General features: G+C 45.1%; 1 protein-coding gene across 1 annotated transcript; it reads right to left on the bottom strand.

The window, feature by feature from the left end:
- Positions 1–579: 579 nt before the first annotated feature.
- On the bottom strand, positions 580–6,028 carry LOC139568053 (zinc finger protein 154-like). The gene is made up of 3 exons (XM_071389752.1): positions 5,784–6,028; positions 4,201–5,137; positions 580–2,131 (listed from the first exon to the last, which is right to left on the bottom strand). Exons 2-3 carry the CDS (start codon positions 4,582–4,584, stop codon positions 1,091–1,093), a joined length of 1,425 nt encoding a protein of 474 aa, XP_071245853.1. The 5' UTR covers positions 4,585–5,137; positions 5,784–6,028; the 3' UTR covers positions 580–1,090.
- Positions 6,029–18,497: the final 12,469 nt, after the last annotated feature.

Below are 18,497 nucleotides of genomic sequence, written 5' to 3' on the forward strand. Positions count from 1 at the left end.
GCCTGAACCTGTCAGTGTTGTTTAAACCAGCACTTTTACGGTCTTCTCTTTTTGACTAACCCTTATCATTCACACACACGTTTATCGATCAGTTCTATTAATCAGTTGGGCAAAAATGACATAAGCATGGCACCACAGGAAGTTGGTGGCACCTTAATTGGGGAGGACGGGCTTGTGGTGAATAACTGGATCGGAATAGATGGAATGGCATCAGATACATCAAACATATGGTTTCCATGTGCTAGAAGCCATTCCATTTGCTCCGTTCCACCCATCATCATGGTACATACCTGTTCTATACATCCTAATAATCCTCTCCAACAAAAGGCTGTCAGTCTCTACTAACCATGCCATTAATAGTAGATAGTAGATGTTTTCTATACAAAGTTTCAATACAAAGACTGTCTGTTTTACAACATCGAGGGCCGGTTTCCCGGACACAGATGAAGCCTAGCGCTGGGATAAAAACCTATTTCACTGGAGATTCTCCTGCTTTTAATTCCAGGACTTGGCTTAATCTGCGTCTGGGAAACCGGCCCTGAACGTTCACATCACACATCAGGTGAGAGTGGGACTGCATCACAGTGAAAACAGATCATTTTATTGAGGGATCAATAACTGATAGAACAGTCAATGGAACAGCCTATTGTTTTCCCTGGTGAGGCGATCATATACTTAGAGTTCTGATGGGGTCAGACAATTTAACAAAATTCAAGAGGCATTTCTAAGTTATATTCCTCAAGAATCAAAGTTTAAAAAAATGTATGTACCGATCCCAGATTGCTTCTTTAAATCCTGCATAAACAAAGGCCAGTTTCCCAACTCAGGACACCTGAGACTCCTCTCACCTGGCTTCTGTCACCTACGTGGCTGCTTACAGCTGTACTGCTTTAAGGATCCACTCTCCAGTTCCTACACTCAGAACACTGGGTCTATGTCCCAAATGGCACCCTATTCCCTATTATAGTGCACTACTTTTGACCAGAGCCCTATTCCCTATATAATGCACTACTTTTGACCAGAGCCTTATGGTCCCTAGTGCACTACTTAGAGAATAGGATGCCATTTGGGGCGTAGCCCGAGGTTCCTCTCACCTGGGTTGCTGCTCACACCTGTGCCTCTTCAGGCCCCCACTCTGACTGTAGCTCCTACAGCACTCTGTGCATTTGTACGGCTTCTCTCCTGTGTGGACAACCATGTGCACTTTACGGGACGCCGAAGTGACGAAGCACTTGTCACATTCGGAGCATTTGTATGGTTTCTCCCCTGTGTGTTTCCTTCTAACGTGGTCTTTCAGTTGGCACCCCTGTTTGAACCTCTTCCCGCAGTCCTGGCAAGAGAACGGCGTCTCCCCGGTGTGCTGTCGCCGGTGGATCATAAGGGTGTGCGGCCGGGCAAAGGTCATGGGACACTCTGGGCAGGACAGCGGGCGCTCGCCGGTGTGGCTCAGCCGGTGATACTTCAGACTCATGTAACGGACAAAACACTGGCCGCACTCCGGGCACACGTACGGTTTATTCCCGCTGTGGGAAATCATGTGGCTCTTGAGTTGGGCGGAGATCTTGAAGCCTTGGCCGCACTGGGAGCAGACGTAGGGCCGCGCGTCACCGTGGAAACGCATGTGGCGGGTCAGGTTGGATTTGAACGTGAAGGTTCTGCCACATTGGAGGCAGGCGAAGGGGCGTTCCGCCGTATGGATTGGTCGGTGCTCGACCAGACCGCCTTTCCGGGAGAAGGTTTTATGGCACACCTCACAGGAGTACGGCTGGTACCGGGTGTGGATCCGGGAATGTAACTCCAGTGTGGTTTTGGAGAAGAACTTCTGGCCGCAATCTGGACACGGGAACCGGCGGACCTTCTGGTTGCGAGGCCACCATTCCGTCTCGGACCGCAACGCAGCCAGATTGAGCAGCTGAACGGTAGACGACCGCAGCCGCCTCCCTCCTTCCTGGTGGTACAGGGGGGCATCCTCCGTCTTGATACCCAGGTGATGTGCATCTGTCCTGGGGTCGCTCTCTGTAGGTCCCCTGGTGTTACCCATCTCTGGGTCGTAGCTCTCTGGCTTCACAGAGTTCAACCAGTGTTCATCACTTCTCATTTCGATAGGCAGCTCGTCCATCTCTTGTTTCACCTGGTTTAGAATAGAATAGCTTTATTTTCCAAGAGGAGACTTCAGCGTTGGTTGTATGATACGTCAAGATATCTAGTAAAACATATACCAGCAGCATTCACACAGACAGATATATAGTAAACATACACTGCCGGTCAAAAGCTTTAGAACACCTGCTCATTCAAGGGTTTTTCTTTATTTGTACTATTTTCTACATTGTAGAATAATAGTGAAGACATCAAAACTATGAAATGACACATATGGAATCATGTAGTAAAAAAGTGTTAAATCAAAATATTTGACATCTTTCAAATAGCCACCCTTTGCCTTGACAGCTTTGCACACTATTGGCATTCTCTCAACCAGCTTCACCTGGAATGCTTTTCCAACAGTCTAGGAGGAGTTCCCCACATATGCTGAACATGTTGGCTGCTTTTCCTTCACTATGCGGACCGACTCATCCCAAACCATCTCAATTTGGTTGAGGTCGGGGGATTGTGGAGGCCAGGTCATCTGATGCAGCACTCCATCGCTCTCCTTCTTGGTAAAATAGCCCTTATACGGCCTGAAGGTGTGTTGGGTCATTGTTCTGTTGAAAAACAAATGATAGTGGGACTAAGTGCAAACCAGATGTGATGGCGTATCGCTGCAGAATGCTGTGGTAGCCATGTTGGTCAAGTGTGCCTTGAATTCTACATAAATCACAGACAGTGTCACCAGCAAAGCACCCCCACACCATAACACCTCCTCCATGCTTTACGGTGGGAAATACACATGCAGAGATCTGTTCACCCACACCGCATCTCACAAAGACACAGCGGTTGGAACCAAAAATCTCCAATTTGGACTCCAGACCAAAGGACAGATTTCCACCGGTCTAATGTCCATTGCTCGTGTTTCTTGGTCCAAGCAAGTCTCTTCTTCTTGTTGGTGTCCTTTAGTAGTGGTTTCTTTGCAGCAATTCCACCATGAAGGCCTGATTCACACATTCTCCTCTGAACAGTTGATGTTGAGATGTGTCTGTTACTTGGGCTGCAATTTTTGAGGCAAGCAACTCTTATGAACTTTTCCGCTACAGCAGAGGTAACTCTGGGTCTTCCATTCCTGTGGCGGTCCTCATGAGAGCCAGTTTCATCATAGCGCTTGATGGTTTTTGCAACTGCACTTGAAGAAACTTTCAAAGTTCTTAATTTCCTGTATTGACTGACCTTCATGTCTTTAAGTAATGATGGACTGTCATTTCTCTTTGCTTATTTGACCTCTTCTTGCCATAATATGGACTTGGTATTTTACCAAATAGGGCTATCTTCTGTATACCCCCCTTCTCACAACAAAACTGATTGGCTCAAACACATTGAGGAAAGAAATTCCACAAATTAACAAGGCACACCTGTTAATTGAAATGCACTCCAGGTGACTACCTCATGAAGCTGAGAGAATGCCAAGAGTGTGCAAAGCTGTCATCAAGGCAAAGGGTGGCTATTTGAAGAATCGCAAATATATTTTTATTTGTTTAACACTTTTGGTTACTTCTTGATTCCATATGTATTATTTCATAGTTTTGATGTCTTCACTATTATTCTACAATGTAGAAAATAGTAAAAATAAAGAAAAACCTTGAATGAGTAGGTGTTTTAAAGCTTTTGACCATTAGTGTAACATTCACACAGCCAGATATCTAGTAAACATATATCTGTAACATTAACACAGACATATCTAGTAAACATATATCTGTAACATTCACACAGACAGATATCTAGTAAACGTATAGCTGTAACATTCACAGACAGATATCTAGTAAACATATATCTGTAACATTCAAACAGACAGATATCTAGTAAACATATAGCTGTAACATTCACACAGACAGATATCTAGTAAACATATAGCTGTAACATTCACACAGACAGATATCTAGTAAAAATATATCTGTAACATTCAAACAGACATATCTAGTAAACATATAGCTGTAACATTCACACAGACAGATATCTAGTAAACATATAGCTGTAACATTCACTCAGAAAGATACAAATGCGATACAAGATCTCAATTAAATGTTAATTTAAAAGCCACAAGTATAAACCTACCTCTTGTTTTATCTCGTCAGGCCTCAAGATGGCGCTGGAGAGTTGTAGACTTATTTTGGGTTTGTTTTTGGTTCCCTTGGGGCGACCCCACCACTTAGGGGCCGGTGATTCCTGGCTAGAAACACTTTTGCTGTCAGCAGAGTCATTTCCTTTTCCTGTGGATTGTTTCTTTCCTCTGGTGGTGGTGAAGTTGTTCTTCGTTGGTTTTCTGCCTGGTTTGTTATTGTTCTTCTGAGCAGCGAGAGACAGTTGATCCTTCGTTAGTCTGTGGAGTCTCACGATAGGTAAAGAAACGACAGCAGCCATGCAGCTATGCAGTAAATCTCCTCCCTCCATTTTGAGTCGATTCAGGCTAACGCTATGCAGTAAATCTCCTCCCTCCATTTTGAGTTAATGTAAGGCGCGTTCCTCTGCTCAGAAGTTGCTGACGCCTGACCTCACAGCGCCTGGATATGTATTTTAAGTTTCAACTAACCAAATCATGTTATAGCAATCTGTCAGTCGATGACACAGTTGATGGCGTGGCAGGCAACCATTGGTTGATGAATGCAACGTCTGAGCAGGGGAACATTACCCCTAGTCTCAATCTGGGCAGAGAAACTGGTTCTGTTAAACTAATGTCTCAGGGTCCTGTAGCTCTAGACTGGAACCCTGTGGGGGATGTCTTGTCCTCTCCTTTAAAGACAGAGCTGGTCATCATTCTAGGGTCCTGTAGCTCTAGGCTGGAACCATATGGGGGATGTCTTGTCCTATCCTTTAAAGACAGAGCTGGTCATCATTCTAGGGTCCTGTAGCTCTAGGCTGGAACCATATGGGGGATGTCTTGTCCTATCCTTTAAAGACAGAGCTGGTCATCATTCTAGGGTCTTGTAGTTCTAGGCTGGAACCCTGTGGGGGATGTCTTGTCCTCTCCTTTAAAGACAGAGCTGGTCATCATCTGTACGAAATAATGGATTCAATGGAGAGAAAGTAAATAAGAATATTAGAATTGAGAGAAAATTAAACGTACAATGTAAGATTGAAGAATATAAATTTGACTCAAATTGATTAAGAAGAATAAGGAAACCAATAGCATTCTCTCCAAAGTAGATATATTAAATAAACTTATTGGTGAGAAAGACCCCCTGATTGGTTTTTAAACCTTTCACATCCCTAACCTAAAAATCCATGAAATAATTATAGGATAAATAGATCTTCATTGTGAAATTCAACACTATATTTTGCTGCAAGAGAGATCTCTTTTTTTAATGAGAGAAAAAAAAGTCAACCAAATGCATTCTGTTGGTGCAAAACGAAGCAGTACCTAAGTTACTTTTGGATGAATAATGCATTGATTACATATTGACAATTAACTCGACAGTTAGATACTTGCAGCAAAGTTTATTTGATAGCTTACATTGTGGAAAGCGATAGCTACTGTAGTTACTCAGTTGATTGGCTGATTTATGACGCTTGGTCAGCTTGCTCTGGTCTAATCACGCGAAAACAACGAGTTGCTCCTAAATAGAATAACACGCACTGGACCAGAGCTAGCTAACCATCAGCTAGCTAGTTACGACTGCAAGAGACATCAAATAGCCTACCTGCAGAGACGAAGGCAACAATCTGAGGCGGGCATGGGTGTTCAGAGTCGGTTTACTGAGAAGCCAGTACAGTTATATCAGGAAATAATTGCAATCCCCGTTTGCAATAAACACTTTTGCATTCAAAGATAAACAATAACGCACATGAATCCACAGCGCAAGGGAAGTAGTGACTGGTTCTGCTGATTTTGTTCCACGTCCACATTCTCAATGCTGCCACCTAGCGGATCGGATGAATCAGACATATCGTCCCATTTCCAAGCATGTTCTATAAGAGATAACGATTCCTATAGACCTACCCCCTAATTCTTATGCGTTTCCCATATTCATCTGTACATGTACTGTCTGTGAATTAATTATCTGCTCGTAAAACCATAAACATATGCACATGGTAAAACACGTATCTACTGTTTGAAGAGACAGTATATATTTGCTTTTCATTCATTTGTTAAATAATTTTATTTGGTCATAAAATGATACGCTAATTCTATTTTATTTATTTAAAATGTATTTCTTTTTTTTTCCCATCATTTGATGTAATTATTCTTTTTACATAATGTTATATCAGCATACAAATGTGTTAGATAAAACAATACATGATACAGTATTGCTTAATATTTTCTCCTTGAATGACATATGACTATAATTTACACTCACATAAATTACAGGAATGAGTCTAACCAAAGCTTAGATCAAAGCTCTAATTTAGTAATAACACATTGATAATCATTTTCTCAGTAGTCAACCTTTCACTGTCCGTTTCTCTCCAGGTTCCCACCATCTTGTATTTTGCTCCATAAGTCATCAACGATCAATTTGAACACAGCGCCAACTGCCACTAACATCACCATGGTGACCACCACACCAGACCCTTCTTTCTCCCTTATTGGGTGTGTGTTGACATTGAAGTGGTTTCCACCATTGCTCTCCACCATCTCCTCTATCTTCTCCAGCAGCTCTGTGACCTGAGTGTGGTCACCTTTCTCCTTGTTGTTGAAGACATGATATCTGCCCCTGCAGGTACTGATTAGTTGTAGCAGTTGACTGTTGTCCTTCAGTAGGTCCTCCACTGGTTTCCCCTCTAGCTGGTCTCCCCCAGTGAACAGCACCATGGTGTACATTAAAGACTCTTCTCCAAAGTTCTCCTGGATCCACCTCACCACGGCGTTCCTCTCCTCCTCTGTGAACCTCACCCCCTGATCACCAGCAGGAACGCGTGGGGCGGAGAGAACAACACACTCTGCCCTGCACCGTTTCCATGGAAACGCCCATTGTGTCGATGACGGTGACATGGCGGCAGCGGGGGAGTCGGTCCGGTCGGTCCGGTAGCGGTAGCAGCAGCTGGCCCGGTCCAACACTGGCACTCTGTGGTCACGGCAACCAGAGAGAAGAACGCCTCAGAACGCCTCTCTGACCGGGATGGCGTTTCCTGCTGCACCCCGACCCTGGCCAGTGTTACCAATCAGGACCAGACTCAACACTGACACTGGTTTGATTCACAACAGTGAGGGACGACTTCCTGGACACAGATTAAACCTAGCTAGTCCTAGGCTAAAAACCAACAATTATCTCTCTCTTTAGACCGGGACTTGGATAGTTCACCCACATTACATTCAGCAGTCTATGGACAAGAAAGACCTCTCTGATGAGGATAGGCTACCCGTCCTGTTGGGGGAGGAAGCTATGACAGCAACAGATGAGGATAGGCTACCCGTCCTGTTGGGGGAGGACGCTATGACAGCAACAGATGAGGATAGGCTACCCGTCCTGTTGGGGGAGGACGCTATGACAGCAACAGATGAGGATAGGCTACCCGTCCTGTTGGGGGAGGACGCTATGACAGCAACAGATGAGGATAGGCTACCCGTCCTGTTGGGGGAGGACGCTATGACAGCAACAGATGAGGATAGGCTACCCGTCCTGTTGGGGGAGGACGCTATGACAGCAACAGATGAGGATAGGCTACCCGTCCTGTTGGGGGAGGACGCTATGACAGCAACAGATGCTTTGGTTTTGTTTACCTGGCCACTGTTTCAAATCAAACTGTTTAGCATTTACGGCACGAATCCAATGCAAGTCAATGGTACCTAAGCATTTTCACACTTCATGTCCAGTTCACCTATAAGTAACTTCATTGAGCTACACAATACATTTTTATATCCTTTAGGATGATTTGGAAATTAAGCGCAAAAAAAGACCCACTATAGCCTTTCTCACTTTGTGCATTTCTTCAGTTTGTGCATTTCTCTCCGGTATGGACGACCATGTGCACTTTTGGTTGGATTTGAACATGAAGGTAGGCACACTTTCAGTTTGATTACCAACTCATAGAAGGAAAATGGATATGGCCCTTAATGGTGTTGCCTATGCTGTCACAGAAGCCAGGATGGCACAGATCAAAGAAGGGCGCTCTATCTACCTCTATGGTTTTGACCCCGCCTACTGTGTAGATCTCTCTCTCTCTCTCTCTCTCTCTCTCTCTCTCTCTCTCGCTCTCGCTCTCGCTCTCTCTCTCTCTCTCTCTCTCTCTCTCTCTCTCTCTCTCTCTCTCTCTCTCTCTCTCTCTCTCTCTCTCTCTCTCTCTCATTGGGTGAGTTCGTTTTGCATGGCCAAATGCCCCGGGTGGGCGGGGTTTGCACATTGTAGACCATTCCATTGGTCCTTAAGTGAAATCTCCACCCACCCAGGGCCTATATTTCTTTATCTCTCTCTCTCTCTCTCTCTCTCCCACTCACTCCCTGCACCTGCTCTATCTCTTTTTTGCCTGTTGCGGAGTGTCGTGTCTGGACTTTTCCAGTGAAAATGGATATCAGTTAAGGTTTGTACTGTATGAAGAAAATATACTGTATCGTAGATTTTATATTTCAGTTTAAAGTGTTTAAAAGTTTGATTCTAACAACTTCTGGGTCTTGAATTTGTAAAGAAAGTGAAACTAAATTTAACAGTGCACCGTCTGGTGGACACACGCACACACAGGACCAGCAGTGAAAAACAAACCAACAACCAACGAAAGGAGAGGGTCTTCCCTCCCAGAAGAGGATCTCTCCTGTCCTGTGTGCTGTGACATCTACAGAGACCCCGTCCTCCTCTCCTGCAGCCATAGCTTCTGTAAACCCTGCCTGCAGCAGTACTGGGAACACCGGGAATACCAGGAATGCCCCATCTGCAGGAGAAGGCTGTCTGCTTCCGGATCCAGACCGCCGAGGAACCTGGTCTTGAAGAACCTGTGCGAGGCCTTTGTGAAGGAGAGGGGGCTGAGGGCTGCGGCGGCCGGGTCATATTTGGAGGGTTACTGCGCTACACTTGGAGAGATACTGAAGCTGTACTGTCTGGTGGACAAGCAGCCGGTGTGTGTGGTGTGTCAGATCTCCAGGCTGCAAGAACAACACGCCTGCTGCTCTCTGGAGGAGGCGAGGGAGGACCTCAAAGTGAGTTATTACTTCAAAGTTGAGAGAAAGTAGTTGATGCGGTTACTAAAGCAGCTGTATTGGGTAAAAACTATTTCTGATTTGAATAGCAGAGAAGACCAATATTTCATACGTTCTATTTTTTTGTCTAGCTTGTTGGGAAAGTTGTCAAATTAGATGATTTGTGTCAAAAGTCAAATTTACAGTTAGTAGAATGTTGAAAGTCCCGGCTTTAGACTGTATTTCCATTTTCACCTTCGTATACGTTTTAGATATGGGCATGTGAGGTATGGGCATGTGAGGTATGGGCATGTGAGGCCACCCGTGGTTGGTTAACTTTTAACTGGATAGAGAAGCTCAACTGCTGTGCTGTCACTCAATTCATACCCAGCAAACAGGACCCCATTGGCCCCCAAAGGGCTGGCCCATACAAAGCTCACACCAGTCCAACACGGGTTGACCCACACCAAGCCCAACACGGGCTGGCCCACACCAAGCCCAACAGGCTAGCTTAAACCAGTCCAACACGGGTTGACCCACACCAAACCCAACACGGGTTGACCCACACCAAGCCCAACACGGGCTGGCCCACACCAAGCCCAACAGGCTAGCTTAAACCAGTCCAACATGGGTTGACCCACACCAAACCCAACACGGGTTGACCCACACCAAGCCCAACACGGGCTGGCCCACACCAAGCCCAACAGGCTAGCTTAAACCAGTCCAACACGGGTTGACCCACACCAAACCCAACACGGGTTGACCCACACCAAGCCCAACAGGCTAGCTTAAACCAGTCCAACACGGGTTGACCCAAACCAAACCCAACACGGGTTGACCCACACCAAGCCCAACACGGGCTGGCCCAGCACAGGCCAGCCCACACCAGTCCAACACGGGCTAGCCCACACCGGGCCAGCCCACACCAGTCCAACATGATGTAGAGGCGGGGGCTCGTTAGAATATCCGGGGGCGTGGTTTGAAAATACTCGAATTTAGTTGAGTTAAAAAATAATATAAGAGAAATTGCTGACAACAGTGAAACCAATGAGGGTTCGGAACTTTAAAGCCAATTATCTCGGAATCATATTTTTTCAGATAGAACCTTCTAAGGTCACAAAATGTATGCAACCGTTACTGACAGTGTCGTTGCAGTTAAACTTTTGTGTAATGTAATTATTTTAAAGTATTGTGGGCCTCCCGAGTGGCGCAGCGCTTCGCAGTGCTAGAGGCGTCACTACAGACCCGGGTTCATTCCCAGGCTGTGTCACAACCGGCAGTGATCGGGAGTCCCATAGGGCGGCGCACAGTGTCGTTTGGGTTAGGGGAGGGTTTAGCCAGGGGGGCTTAACTTGGCTTATCACGTTCTAGCGACTCCTTGTGGCGTGCTGGGTGCCTGCAGGCTGACCCCAGTAGTCAGTTGAACGTGTTGTGTTAAGCGCGGTTTGGAGGGTCATGTTTCGGAGGATGTGTGAACCCAAACCCCTTGGGGAGGTGCAGCGATGAGACAAGATTGAAAAAGGGGGTAAAATACACAAAAAAAACATTTAAAAAAAACAACTAGTATACAGCCAATGAGTCTGTAAAAGACTGAAATAAGCGCATGTGGTATGAAAAACTAAAACTGGTAACTGTGTGTGTAACGGAGGTGGCTTATTGTAGAAAAATGAACATTCAATTCTCTGGCAAGAGCTCTGTTGGATATTCCTGCAGTCAGCATGCCAATTGCACGCTCCCTCAAATGTGTATGGAACATTTCTTGGATCTTTTATTTTGGCTCATGAAACATGGGACCAAGACTTTATATACTGTGTTTTATACTTTTGTTCAGTGTTTATGATAGCAACTACTTTGTCTTTCTGATACAATGTAACAAGCAGCTGATCCAAAATGGTGGGCTTATTTTAGGCAAAGTGAGGGCTGCCCTCAATGTAGAGGCCATGTGCGAAGGTACATCAACCCTATGTGGGGCTAATATTTTAGCCTGCATTGGGGCCACATTGTGCCAACGTGGACATGTTTGCTGGGTATTGTGTTAGTCTTTTGGCTCCATTACAGAGATATTTTAAGCATCGTTTGACCTTATTTTGTCTCACCCATGAGAGCAACTAGATCTGCACATTCTATTCACTTTTCAGTTCAGCAGGTTAATACCTGTCTGGTACTGGTTCTCTATCTATTCTACTCTTTTCAGTTCAGCAGGTTAATACCTGTCTGGTAGTGGTTCTCTATCTATCCTACTCTTTTCAGTTCAGCAGGTTAATACCTGTCTGGTAGTGGTTCTCTATCTATCCTACTCTTTTCAGTTCAACAGGTTAATACCTGTCTGGTAGTGGTTCTCTATCTATCCTACTCTTTTCAGTTCAGCAGGTTAATAGTGGTTCTCTATCTATCCTACTCTTTTCAGTTCAGCAGGTTAATACCTGTCTGGTAGTGGTTCTCTATCTATCCTACTCTTTTCAGTTCAGCAGGTTAATACCTGTCTGGTAGTGGTTCTCTATCTATAGTATGGCTTCCGGTTTGGAGCGAGTGGTCGCATTTCGCATTTCGCTCCGCAGGTAGTATTACATTTCATTACAGTACAAGCTAGCTACATAGCCGTCTTTGTATCAAAGATAATTGTGTAGTTTAGAGTAATTATCGTAATTACCGAGCTAGCCAGCTATTTTCGTCCCTCTAACGTAGTCAACGTAGTCAACACTGCTAGCTGCTAGCAGCTAGCCAGCTAGCCAACGTCTACCGTCTACCGAATAGCAGCACTGTAGAAACTATTACATTACAACGGAACGACTTGATTAGTGTAGTGTTAGCTAGCTACATAGTTGTCTTTGCTGTCTTGTATCCAGGATAATTGTGTAGCTTAGAGTAATTATCGTAATTACCGAGGTTAGCTAGCCAGCTATTTTCGTCCTTCTAACGTAGGCAACACTGCTAGCTGGCCAGCAGCTAGCCAGCTAGCCAACGTCTACCGTCTACCGAATAGCAGCACTGTAGAAACTATTACATTACAACGGAACGACTTGATTAGTGTAGTGTTAGCTAGCTACATAGTTGTCTTTGCTGTCTTTGCTGTCTTTGTATCCAAGATAATTGTGTAGTTTAGAGTAATTGTCAAGGTTACCTAGCCAGTTACCGAGGCTACCTAGCCAGCTACACTTTCAAACTAAGTCAACAACGCAGCCACTGCTAGCTAGCCTACTTCACCAGCCAGCCAGCAGCACTGTATCATTTTAGTCAATAAGATTTTTTGCAACGTAAGCTTAACTTTCTGAACATTCGAGACGTGTAGTCCACTTGTCATTCCAATCTCCTTTGCATTAGCGTAGCCTCTTCTGTAGCCTGTCAACTATGTGTCTGTCTATCCCTCTTCTCTCCTCTCTGCACAGACCATACAAACGCTTCACACCGCGTGGCCGCCGCCACTCTAACCTGGTGGTCCCAGCGCGCACGACCCACGTGGAGTTCCAGGTCTCCGGCAGCCTCTGGAACTGCCGATCTGCGGCCAACAAGGCAGAGTTCATCTCAGCCTATGCTTCCCTCCAGTCCCTCGACTTCGTGGCACTGACGGAAACATGGATTACCACAGATAACACTGCTACTCCTACTGCTCTCTCCTCGTCTGCCCACGAGCTTCTGGTCAGCGGGGTGGTGGCACTGGGATCCTCATCTCTCCCAAGTGGACATTCTCTCTTTCTCCCCTGACCCATCTGTCTATCGCCTCCTTTGAATTCCATGCTGTCACAGTTACCAGCCCTTTCAAGCTTAACATCCTTATCATTTATCGCCCTCCAGGTTCCCTTGGAGAGTTCATCAATGAGCTTGACGCCTTGATAAGTTCCTTTCCTGAGGATGGCTCACCTCTCACAGTTCTGGGTGACTTTAACCTCCCCACGTCTACCTTTGACTCATTCCTCTCTGCCTCCTTCTTTCCACTCCTCTCCTCTTTTGACCTCACCCTCTCACCTCCCCCCCCTACTCACAAGGCAGGCAATACGCTTGACTTCATCTTTACTAGATGCTGTTCTTCCACTAATCTCATTGCAACTCCCCTCCAAGTCTCCGACCACTACCTTGTATCCTTTTCCCTCTCGCTCTCATCCAACACTTCCCACACTGCCCCTACTCGGATGGTATCGCGCCGTCCCAACCTTCGCTCTCTCTCCCCCGCTACTCTCTCCTCTTCCATCCTATCATCTCTTCCCTCTGCTCAAACCTTCTCCAACCTATCTCCTGATTCTTCCTCCTCAACCCTCCTCTCCTCATTTTCTGCATCCTTTGAAACTCTATGTACCCTTTCCTCCAGGCCGGCTCGGTCCTCCCCTCCTGCTCCGTGGCTCGACGACTCATTGCGAGCTCACAGAACAGGGCTCCGGGCAGCCGAGCGGAAATGGAGGAAAACTCGCCTCCCTGCGGACCTGGCATCCTTTCACTCCCTCCTCTCTACATTCTCCTCTTCTGTCTCTGCTGCTAAAGCCACTTTCTACCACTCTAAATTCCAAGCATCTGCCTCTAACCCTAGGAAGCTCTTTGCCACCTTCTCCTCCCTCCTGAATCCTCCCCCCCCCCCCCCCCCCCTCCTCCCTCTCTGCGGATGACTTCGTCAACCATTTTGAAAAGAAGGTCGACGACATCCGATCCTCGTTTGCTAAGTCAAACGACACCGCTGGTTCTGCTCACACTGCCCTACCCTGTGAGAGCGAGAGTTGCACCCCTTCTGAAAAAACCTACACTCGATCCCTCCGATGTCAACAACTACAGACCAGTATCCCTTCTTTCTTTTCTCTCCAAAACTCTTGAACGTGCCGTCCTTGGCCAGCTCTCCTGCTATCTCTCTCAGAATGACCTTCTTGATCCAAATCAGTCAGGTTTCAAGACTAGTCATTCAACTGAGACTGCTCTTCTCTGTGTCACGGAGGCGCTCCACACTGATAAAGCTAACTCTCTCTCCCCTGCTCTCATCCTTCTAGACCTATCGGCTGCCTTTGATACATCAGATCCTCCTCTCCACCCTCTCCGAGTTGGGCATCTCCGGCGCGGCCCACGCTTGGATTGCGTCCTACCTGACAGGTCGCTCCTACCAGGTGGCGTGGCGAGAATCTGTCTCCGCACCACGTGCTCTCACCACTGGTGTCCCCCAGGGCTCTGTTCTAGGCCCTCTCCTATTCTCGCTATACACCAAGTCACTTGGCTCTGTCATATCCTCACATGGTCTCTCCTATCATTGCTATGCAGACGACACACAATTAATCTTCTCCTTTCCCCCTTCTGATAACCAGGTGGCGAATCGCATCTCTGCATGTCTGGCAGACATATCAGTGTGGATGACGGATCACCACCTCAAGCGGAACCTCGGCAAGACAGAGCTGCTCTTCCTCCCGGGGAAGGACTGCCCGTTCCATGATCTCGCCATCACGGTTGACAACTCCATTGTGTCCTCCTCCCAGAGTGCTAAGAACCTTGGCGTGATCCTGGACAACACCCTGTCGTTCTCAACTAACATCAAGGCGGTGACCCGTTCCTGTAGGTTCATGCTCTACAACATTCGCAGAGTACGACCCTGCCTCACACAGGAAGCGGCGCAGGTCCTAATCCAGGCACTTGTCATCTCCCGTCTGGATTACTGCAACTCGCTGTTGGCTGGGCTCCCTGCCTGTGCCATTAAACCCCTACAACTCATCCAGAACGCCGCAGCCCGTCTGGTGTTCAACCTTCCCAAGTTCTCTCACGTCACCCCGATCCTCCGCTCTCTCCACTGGCTTCCAGTTGAAGCTCGCATCCGCTACAAGACCATGGTGCTTGCCTACGGAGCTGTGAGGGGAACGGCACCTCCGTACCTTCAGGCTCTGATCAGGCCGTACACCCAAACAAGGGCACTGCGTTCATCCTCCTCTGGCCTGCTCGCCTCCCTACCTCTAAGGAAGTACAGCTCCCGCTCAGCCCAGTCAAAACTGTTCGCTGCTCTGGCACCCCAATGGTGGAACAAACTCCCCCACGACGCCAGGTCAGCGGAGTCAATCACCACCTTCCGGAAACACCTGAAACACCACCTCTTTAAGGAATACCTAGGATAGGATAAAGTAATCCTTCTAATCCCCCCCCCCCTTTAAAAGAGTTAGATGCACTATTGTAAAGTGGTTGTTCCACTGGATATCATAAGGTGAATGCACCAACTTGTAAGTCGCTCTGGATAAGAGCGTCTGCTAAATGACTTAAATGTAAATGTATCCTACTCTTTTCAGTTCAGCAGGTTAATACCTGTCTGGTACTGGTTCTCTATCTATCCTACTCTTTTCAGTTCAGCAGGTTAATACCTGTCTGGTAGTGGTTCTCTATCTATCCTACTCTTTTCAGTTCAGCAGGTTAATAACTGCCTGGCGCCCGAACATAAAACATTCTCTTTACCTCTCTCTAACAACACTGCTACAAACTGATGTCTGTATTGGTACAACATTCCAATGTCATATTCTGTTACACTGTTTCTGTCTCAAATGGCACCCTAATCCCTATATGGTGCAATACTTTCGACCGGGGGGGGGGGGTGTTCGTTCCAGGGGATGACTGATATCATGCACTCCATCTATGATACAGTATGATGGGAATGTGTTTGTCAGCAGCATACCACCCTGCATCCCACTGCTGGCTTGATTCTAAGCAGGGTTGGTCCCTGGATGGTAGACCAGATGCTGCTGGAAGTGGTGTTGGAGGGCCATTAGGAGGGACTCTTTCCTCTGGTCTAAAAAAAATATCATAATGTCCCAGGGCAGTGATTGGGGACATTGCCCTGTGTAGGGTGCTGTCTTTCAGATGGGATGCTAAACGGGTGTCCTGACTCTCTGGTCACTAAAGATCCCATGCCACTTATCATAAGAGTAGGGGTGTTAACCCTGGTGTCCTTGCTAAATTCCCTATCTGCCCCTCACACCATCACGGTCACCTAATCATCCCCAGCTTCCAATTGGCTGATTCATCCCCCTCCTCTCCCTGTAACTATTCCCCAGGTCGTTGCTGTAAATGAGAATGTGTTTTCAGTCAACTTACTTGGTTAAATAATATAAAAAACGTACCCCTGTATGCAGAACAATTTACCCATGGAGCATGTCGACAACTTATTCCAGGTAACAGAACTAACGACAGGTCTGAATACTTATGTAAATGTGATATTTCAGTATTTTTTTTATATACATTTGCAAACATTTTTAAATGTGTTTTTGCTTTGTCATTAATGAGTATTGTGTGTAGATTCAGGGGAAAATAAACAATTTCATCCATTTTAGAATAAGGCTGTAACTTAACAAAATGTGGAAAAAGTCAAGGGGTCTGAATACTTTCTGAATCCACTGTGGGCCTTGATTCAATCCTAATGTGCTTGTAGACAATGCTTTTATTTAAAGGCAGAGTTCCTGCGTTAGTGGAGATCACATTCAAGGTAAACACAGCAGATGTTGGCTCATTTGGAAATGACCTTTTAAATGCTTTAGCACGGTTTCTAATTGGATCCAGGCCCCAGGGTTAGATAAGTCTACATCCATTGTTTTTCACAAGGGTTTTAAAAGGACCCTCTAGACATAACCTCCTTATTGTTGCATTCTGACTTTGTGAACAACCAAAAGGTCAAATAGAGGTTACTTATACTTGTCCTGTTTCAGGTGTAAGTGTGTAACCTGTACAGTGTGTGTGGTGTGAAATGGAAATAGTTTGTTGCATATCCCACTCCTCCTGAGACGTCCTCGGGGAGGAGAAAGCGTTGCATATTCAGCTGTTTCTCTGTTAGAAAATGGACAACAACAAAGATGGTGTGGTCACCACTGAGGAATTTCTGGACAGGGTGCCCATATTTAACCTCACAGCCTGCACCCCTATCTCTCCTCTATCCCCAAACACAGACTCATTAGGGCTGTCAGGGGGGTAAAACGTACCCCTCCATGGATCTCCACTCTCCCTCTTACTGTAGAAAGTAATAGAATAGTACAGGACTGTAGAATGTAATAGAATAGAAACAATACTGTATAATGTAATAGAATAGTACAGGACTGTATACTGTAATAGAATAGAAACAGTACTGTATAATGTAATAGAATAGAAACAATACTGTATACTGTAATAGAATAGTACAGGACTGTATAATGTAATAGAATAGTACAGGACTGTAGAATGTAATAGAATAGTACAGGGCTGTATAATGTAATAGAATAGTACAGGACTGTATAATGTAATAGAATAGTACAGGACTGTAATAGAATAGTACAGGACTGTATAATGTAATAGAATAGTACAGGACTGTAATAGAATAGTACAGGGCTGTAGAATGTAATAGAATAGTACAGGACTGTAGAATGTAATAGAATAGTACAGGACTGTATAATGTAATAGAATAGTACAGTACTGTATAATGTAATAGAATAGAACTGTAGAATGTAATAGAATAGTACAGGACTGTATAATGTAATAGAATAGTACAGGACTGTCATAGAATAGTACAGGACTGTATAATGTAATAGAATAGTACAGGACTGTAGAAAGTAATAGAATAGTACAGGACTGTAGAATGTAATAGAATAGTACAGGACTGTAGAATGTAATAGAATAGTACAGGACTGTAGAATGTAATAGAATAGTACAGGACTGTAGAATGTAATAGAATAGTACAGGACTGTAGAATGTAATAGAATAGTACAGGACTGTAGAATGTAATAGAATAGTACAGGACTGTAGAATGTAATAGAATAGTACAGGACTGTAGAATGTAATAGAATAGTACAGGACTGTATAATGTAGTAGAATAGTACAGGACTGTAGAATGTAATAGAATAGTACAGGACTGTATAATGTAATAGAATAGTACAGGACTGTATAATGTAATAGAATAGTACAGTACTGTAGAATGTAATAGAATAGTACAGGACTGTATAATGTAATAGAATAGTACAGGACTGTAGAATGTAATAGAATAGTACAGGACTGTAGAATGTAATAGAATAGTACAGGACTGTAGAATGTAATAGAATAGTACAGGACTGTAGAATGTAATAGAATAGTACAGGACTGTAGAATGTAATAGAATAGTACAGGACTGTATAATGTAGTATAATAGTACAGGACTGTAGAATGTAATAGAATAGTACAGGACTGTAGAATGTAATAGAATAGTACAGGACTGTATAATGTAATAGAATAGTACAGGACTGTAGAATGTAATAGAATAGTACAGGACTGTAGAATGTAATAGAATAGTACAGGGCTGTAGAATGTAATAGAATAGTACAGTACTGTAGAATGTAATAGAATAGTACAATACTGTAGAATGTAA

This window comes from Salvelinus alpinus, chromosome 2, assembly GCF_045679555.1.
Source record: "Salvelinus alpinus chromosome 2, SLU_Salpinus.1, whole genome shotgun sequence".
NCBI classification, from domain to species: Eukaryota; Metazoa; Chordata; class Actinopteri; order Salmoniformes; family Salmonidae; genus Salvelinus; species Salvelinus alpinus.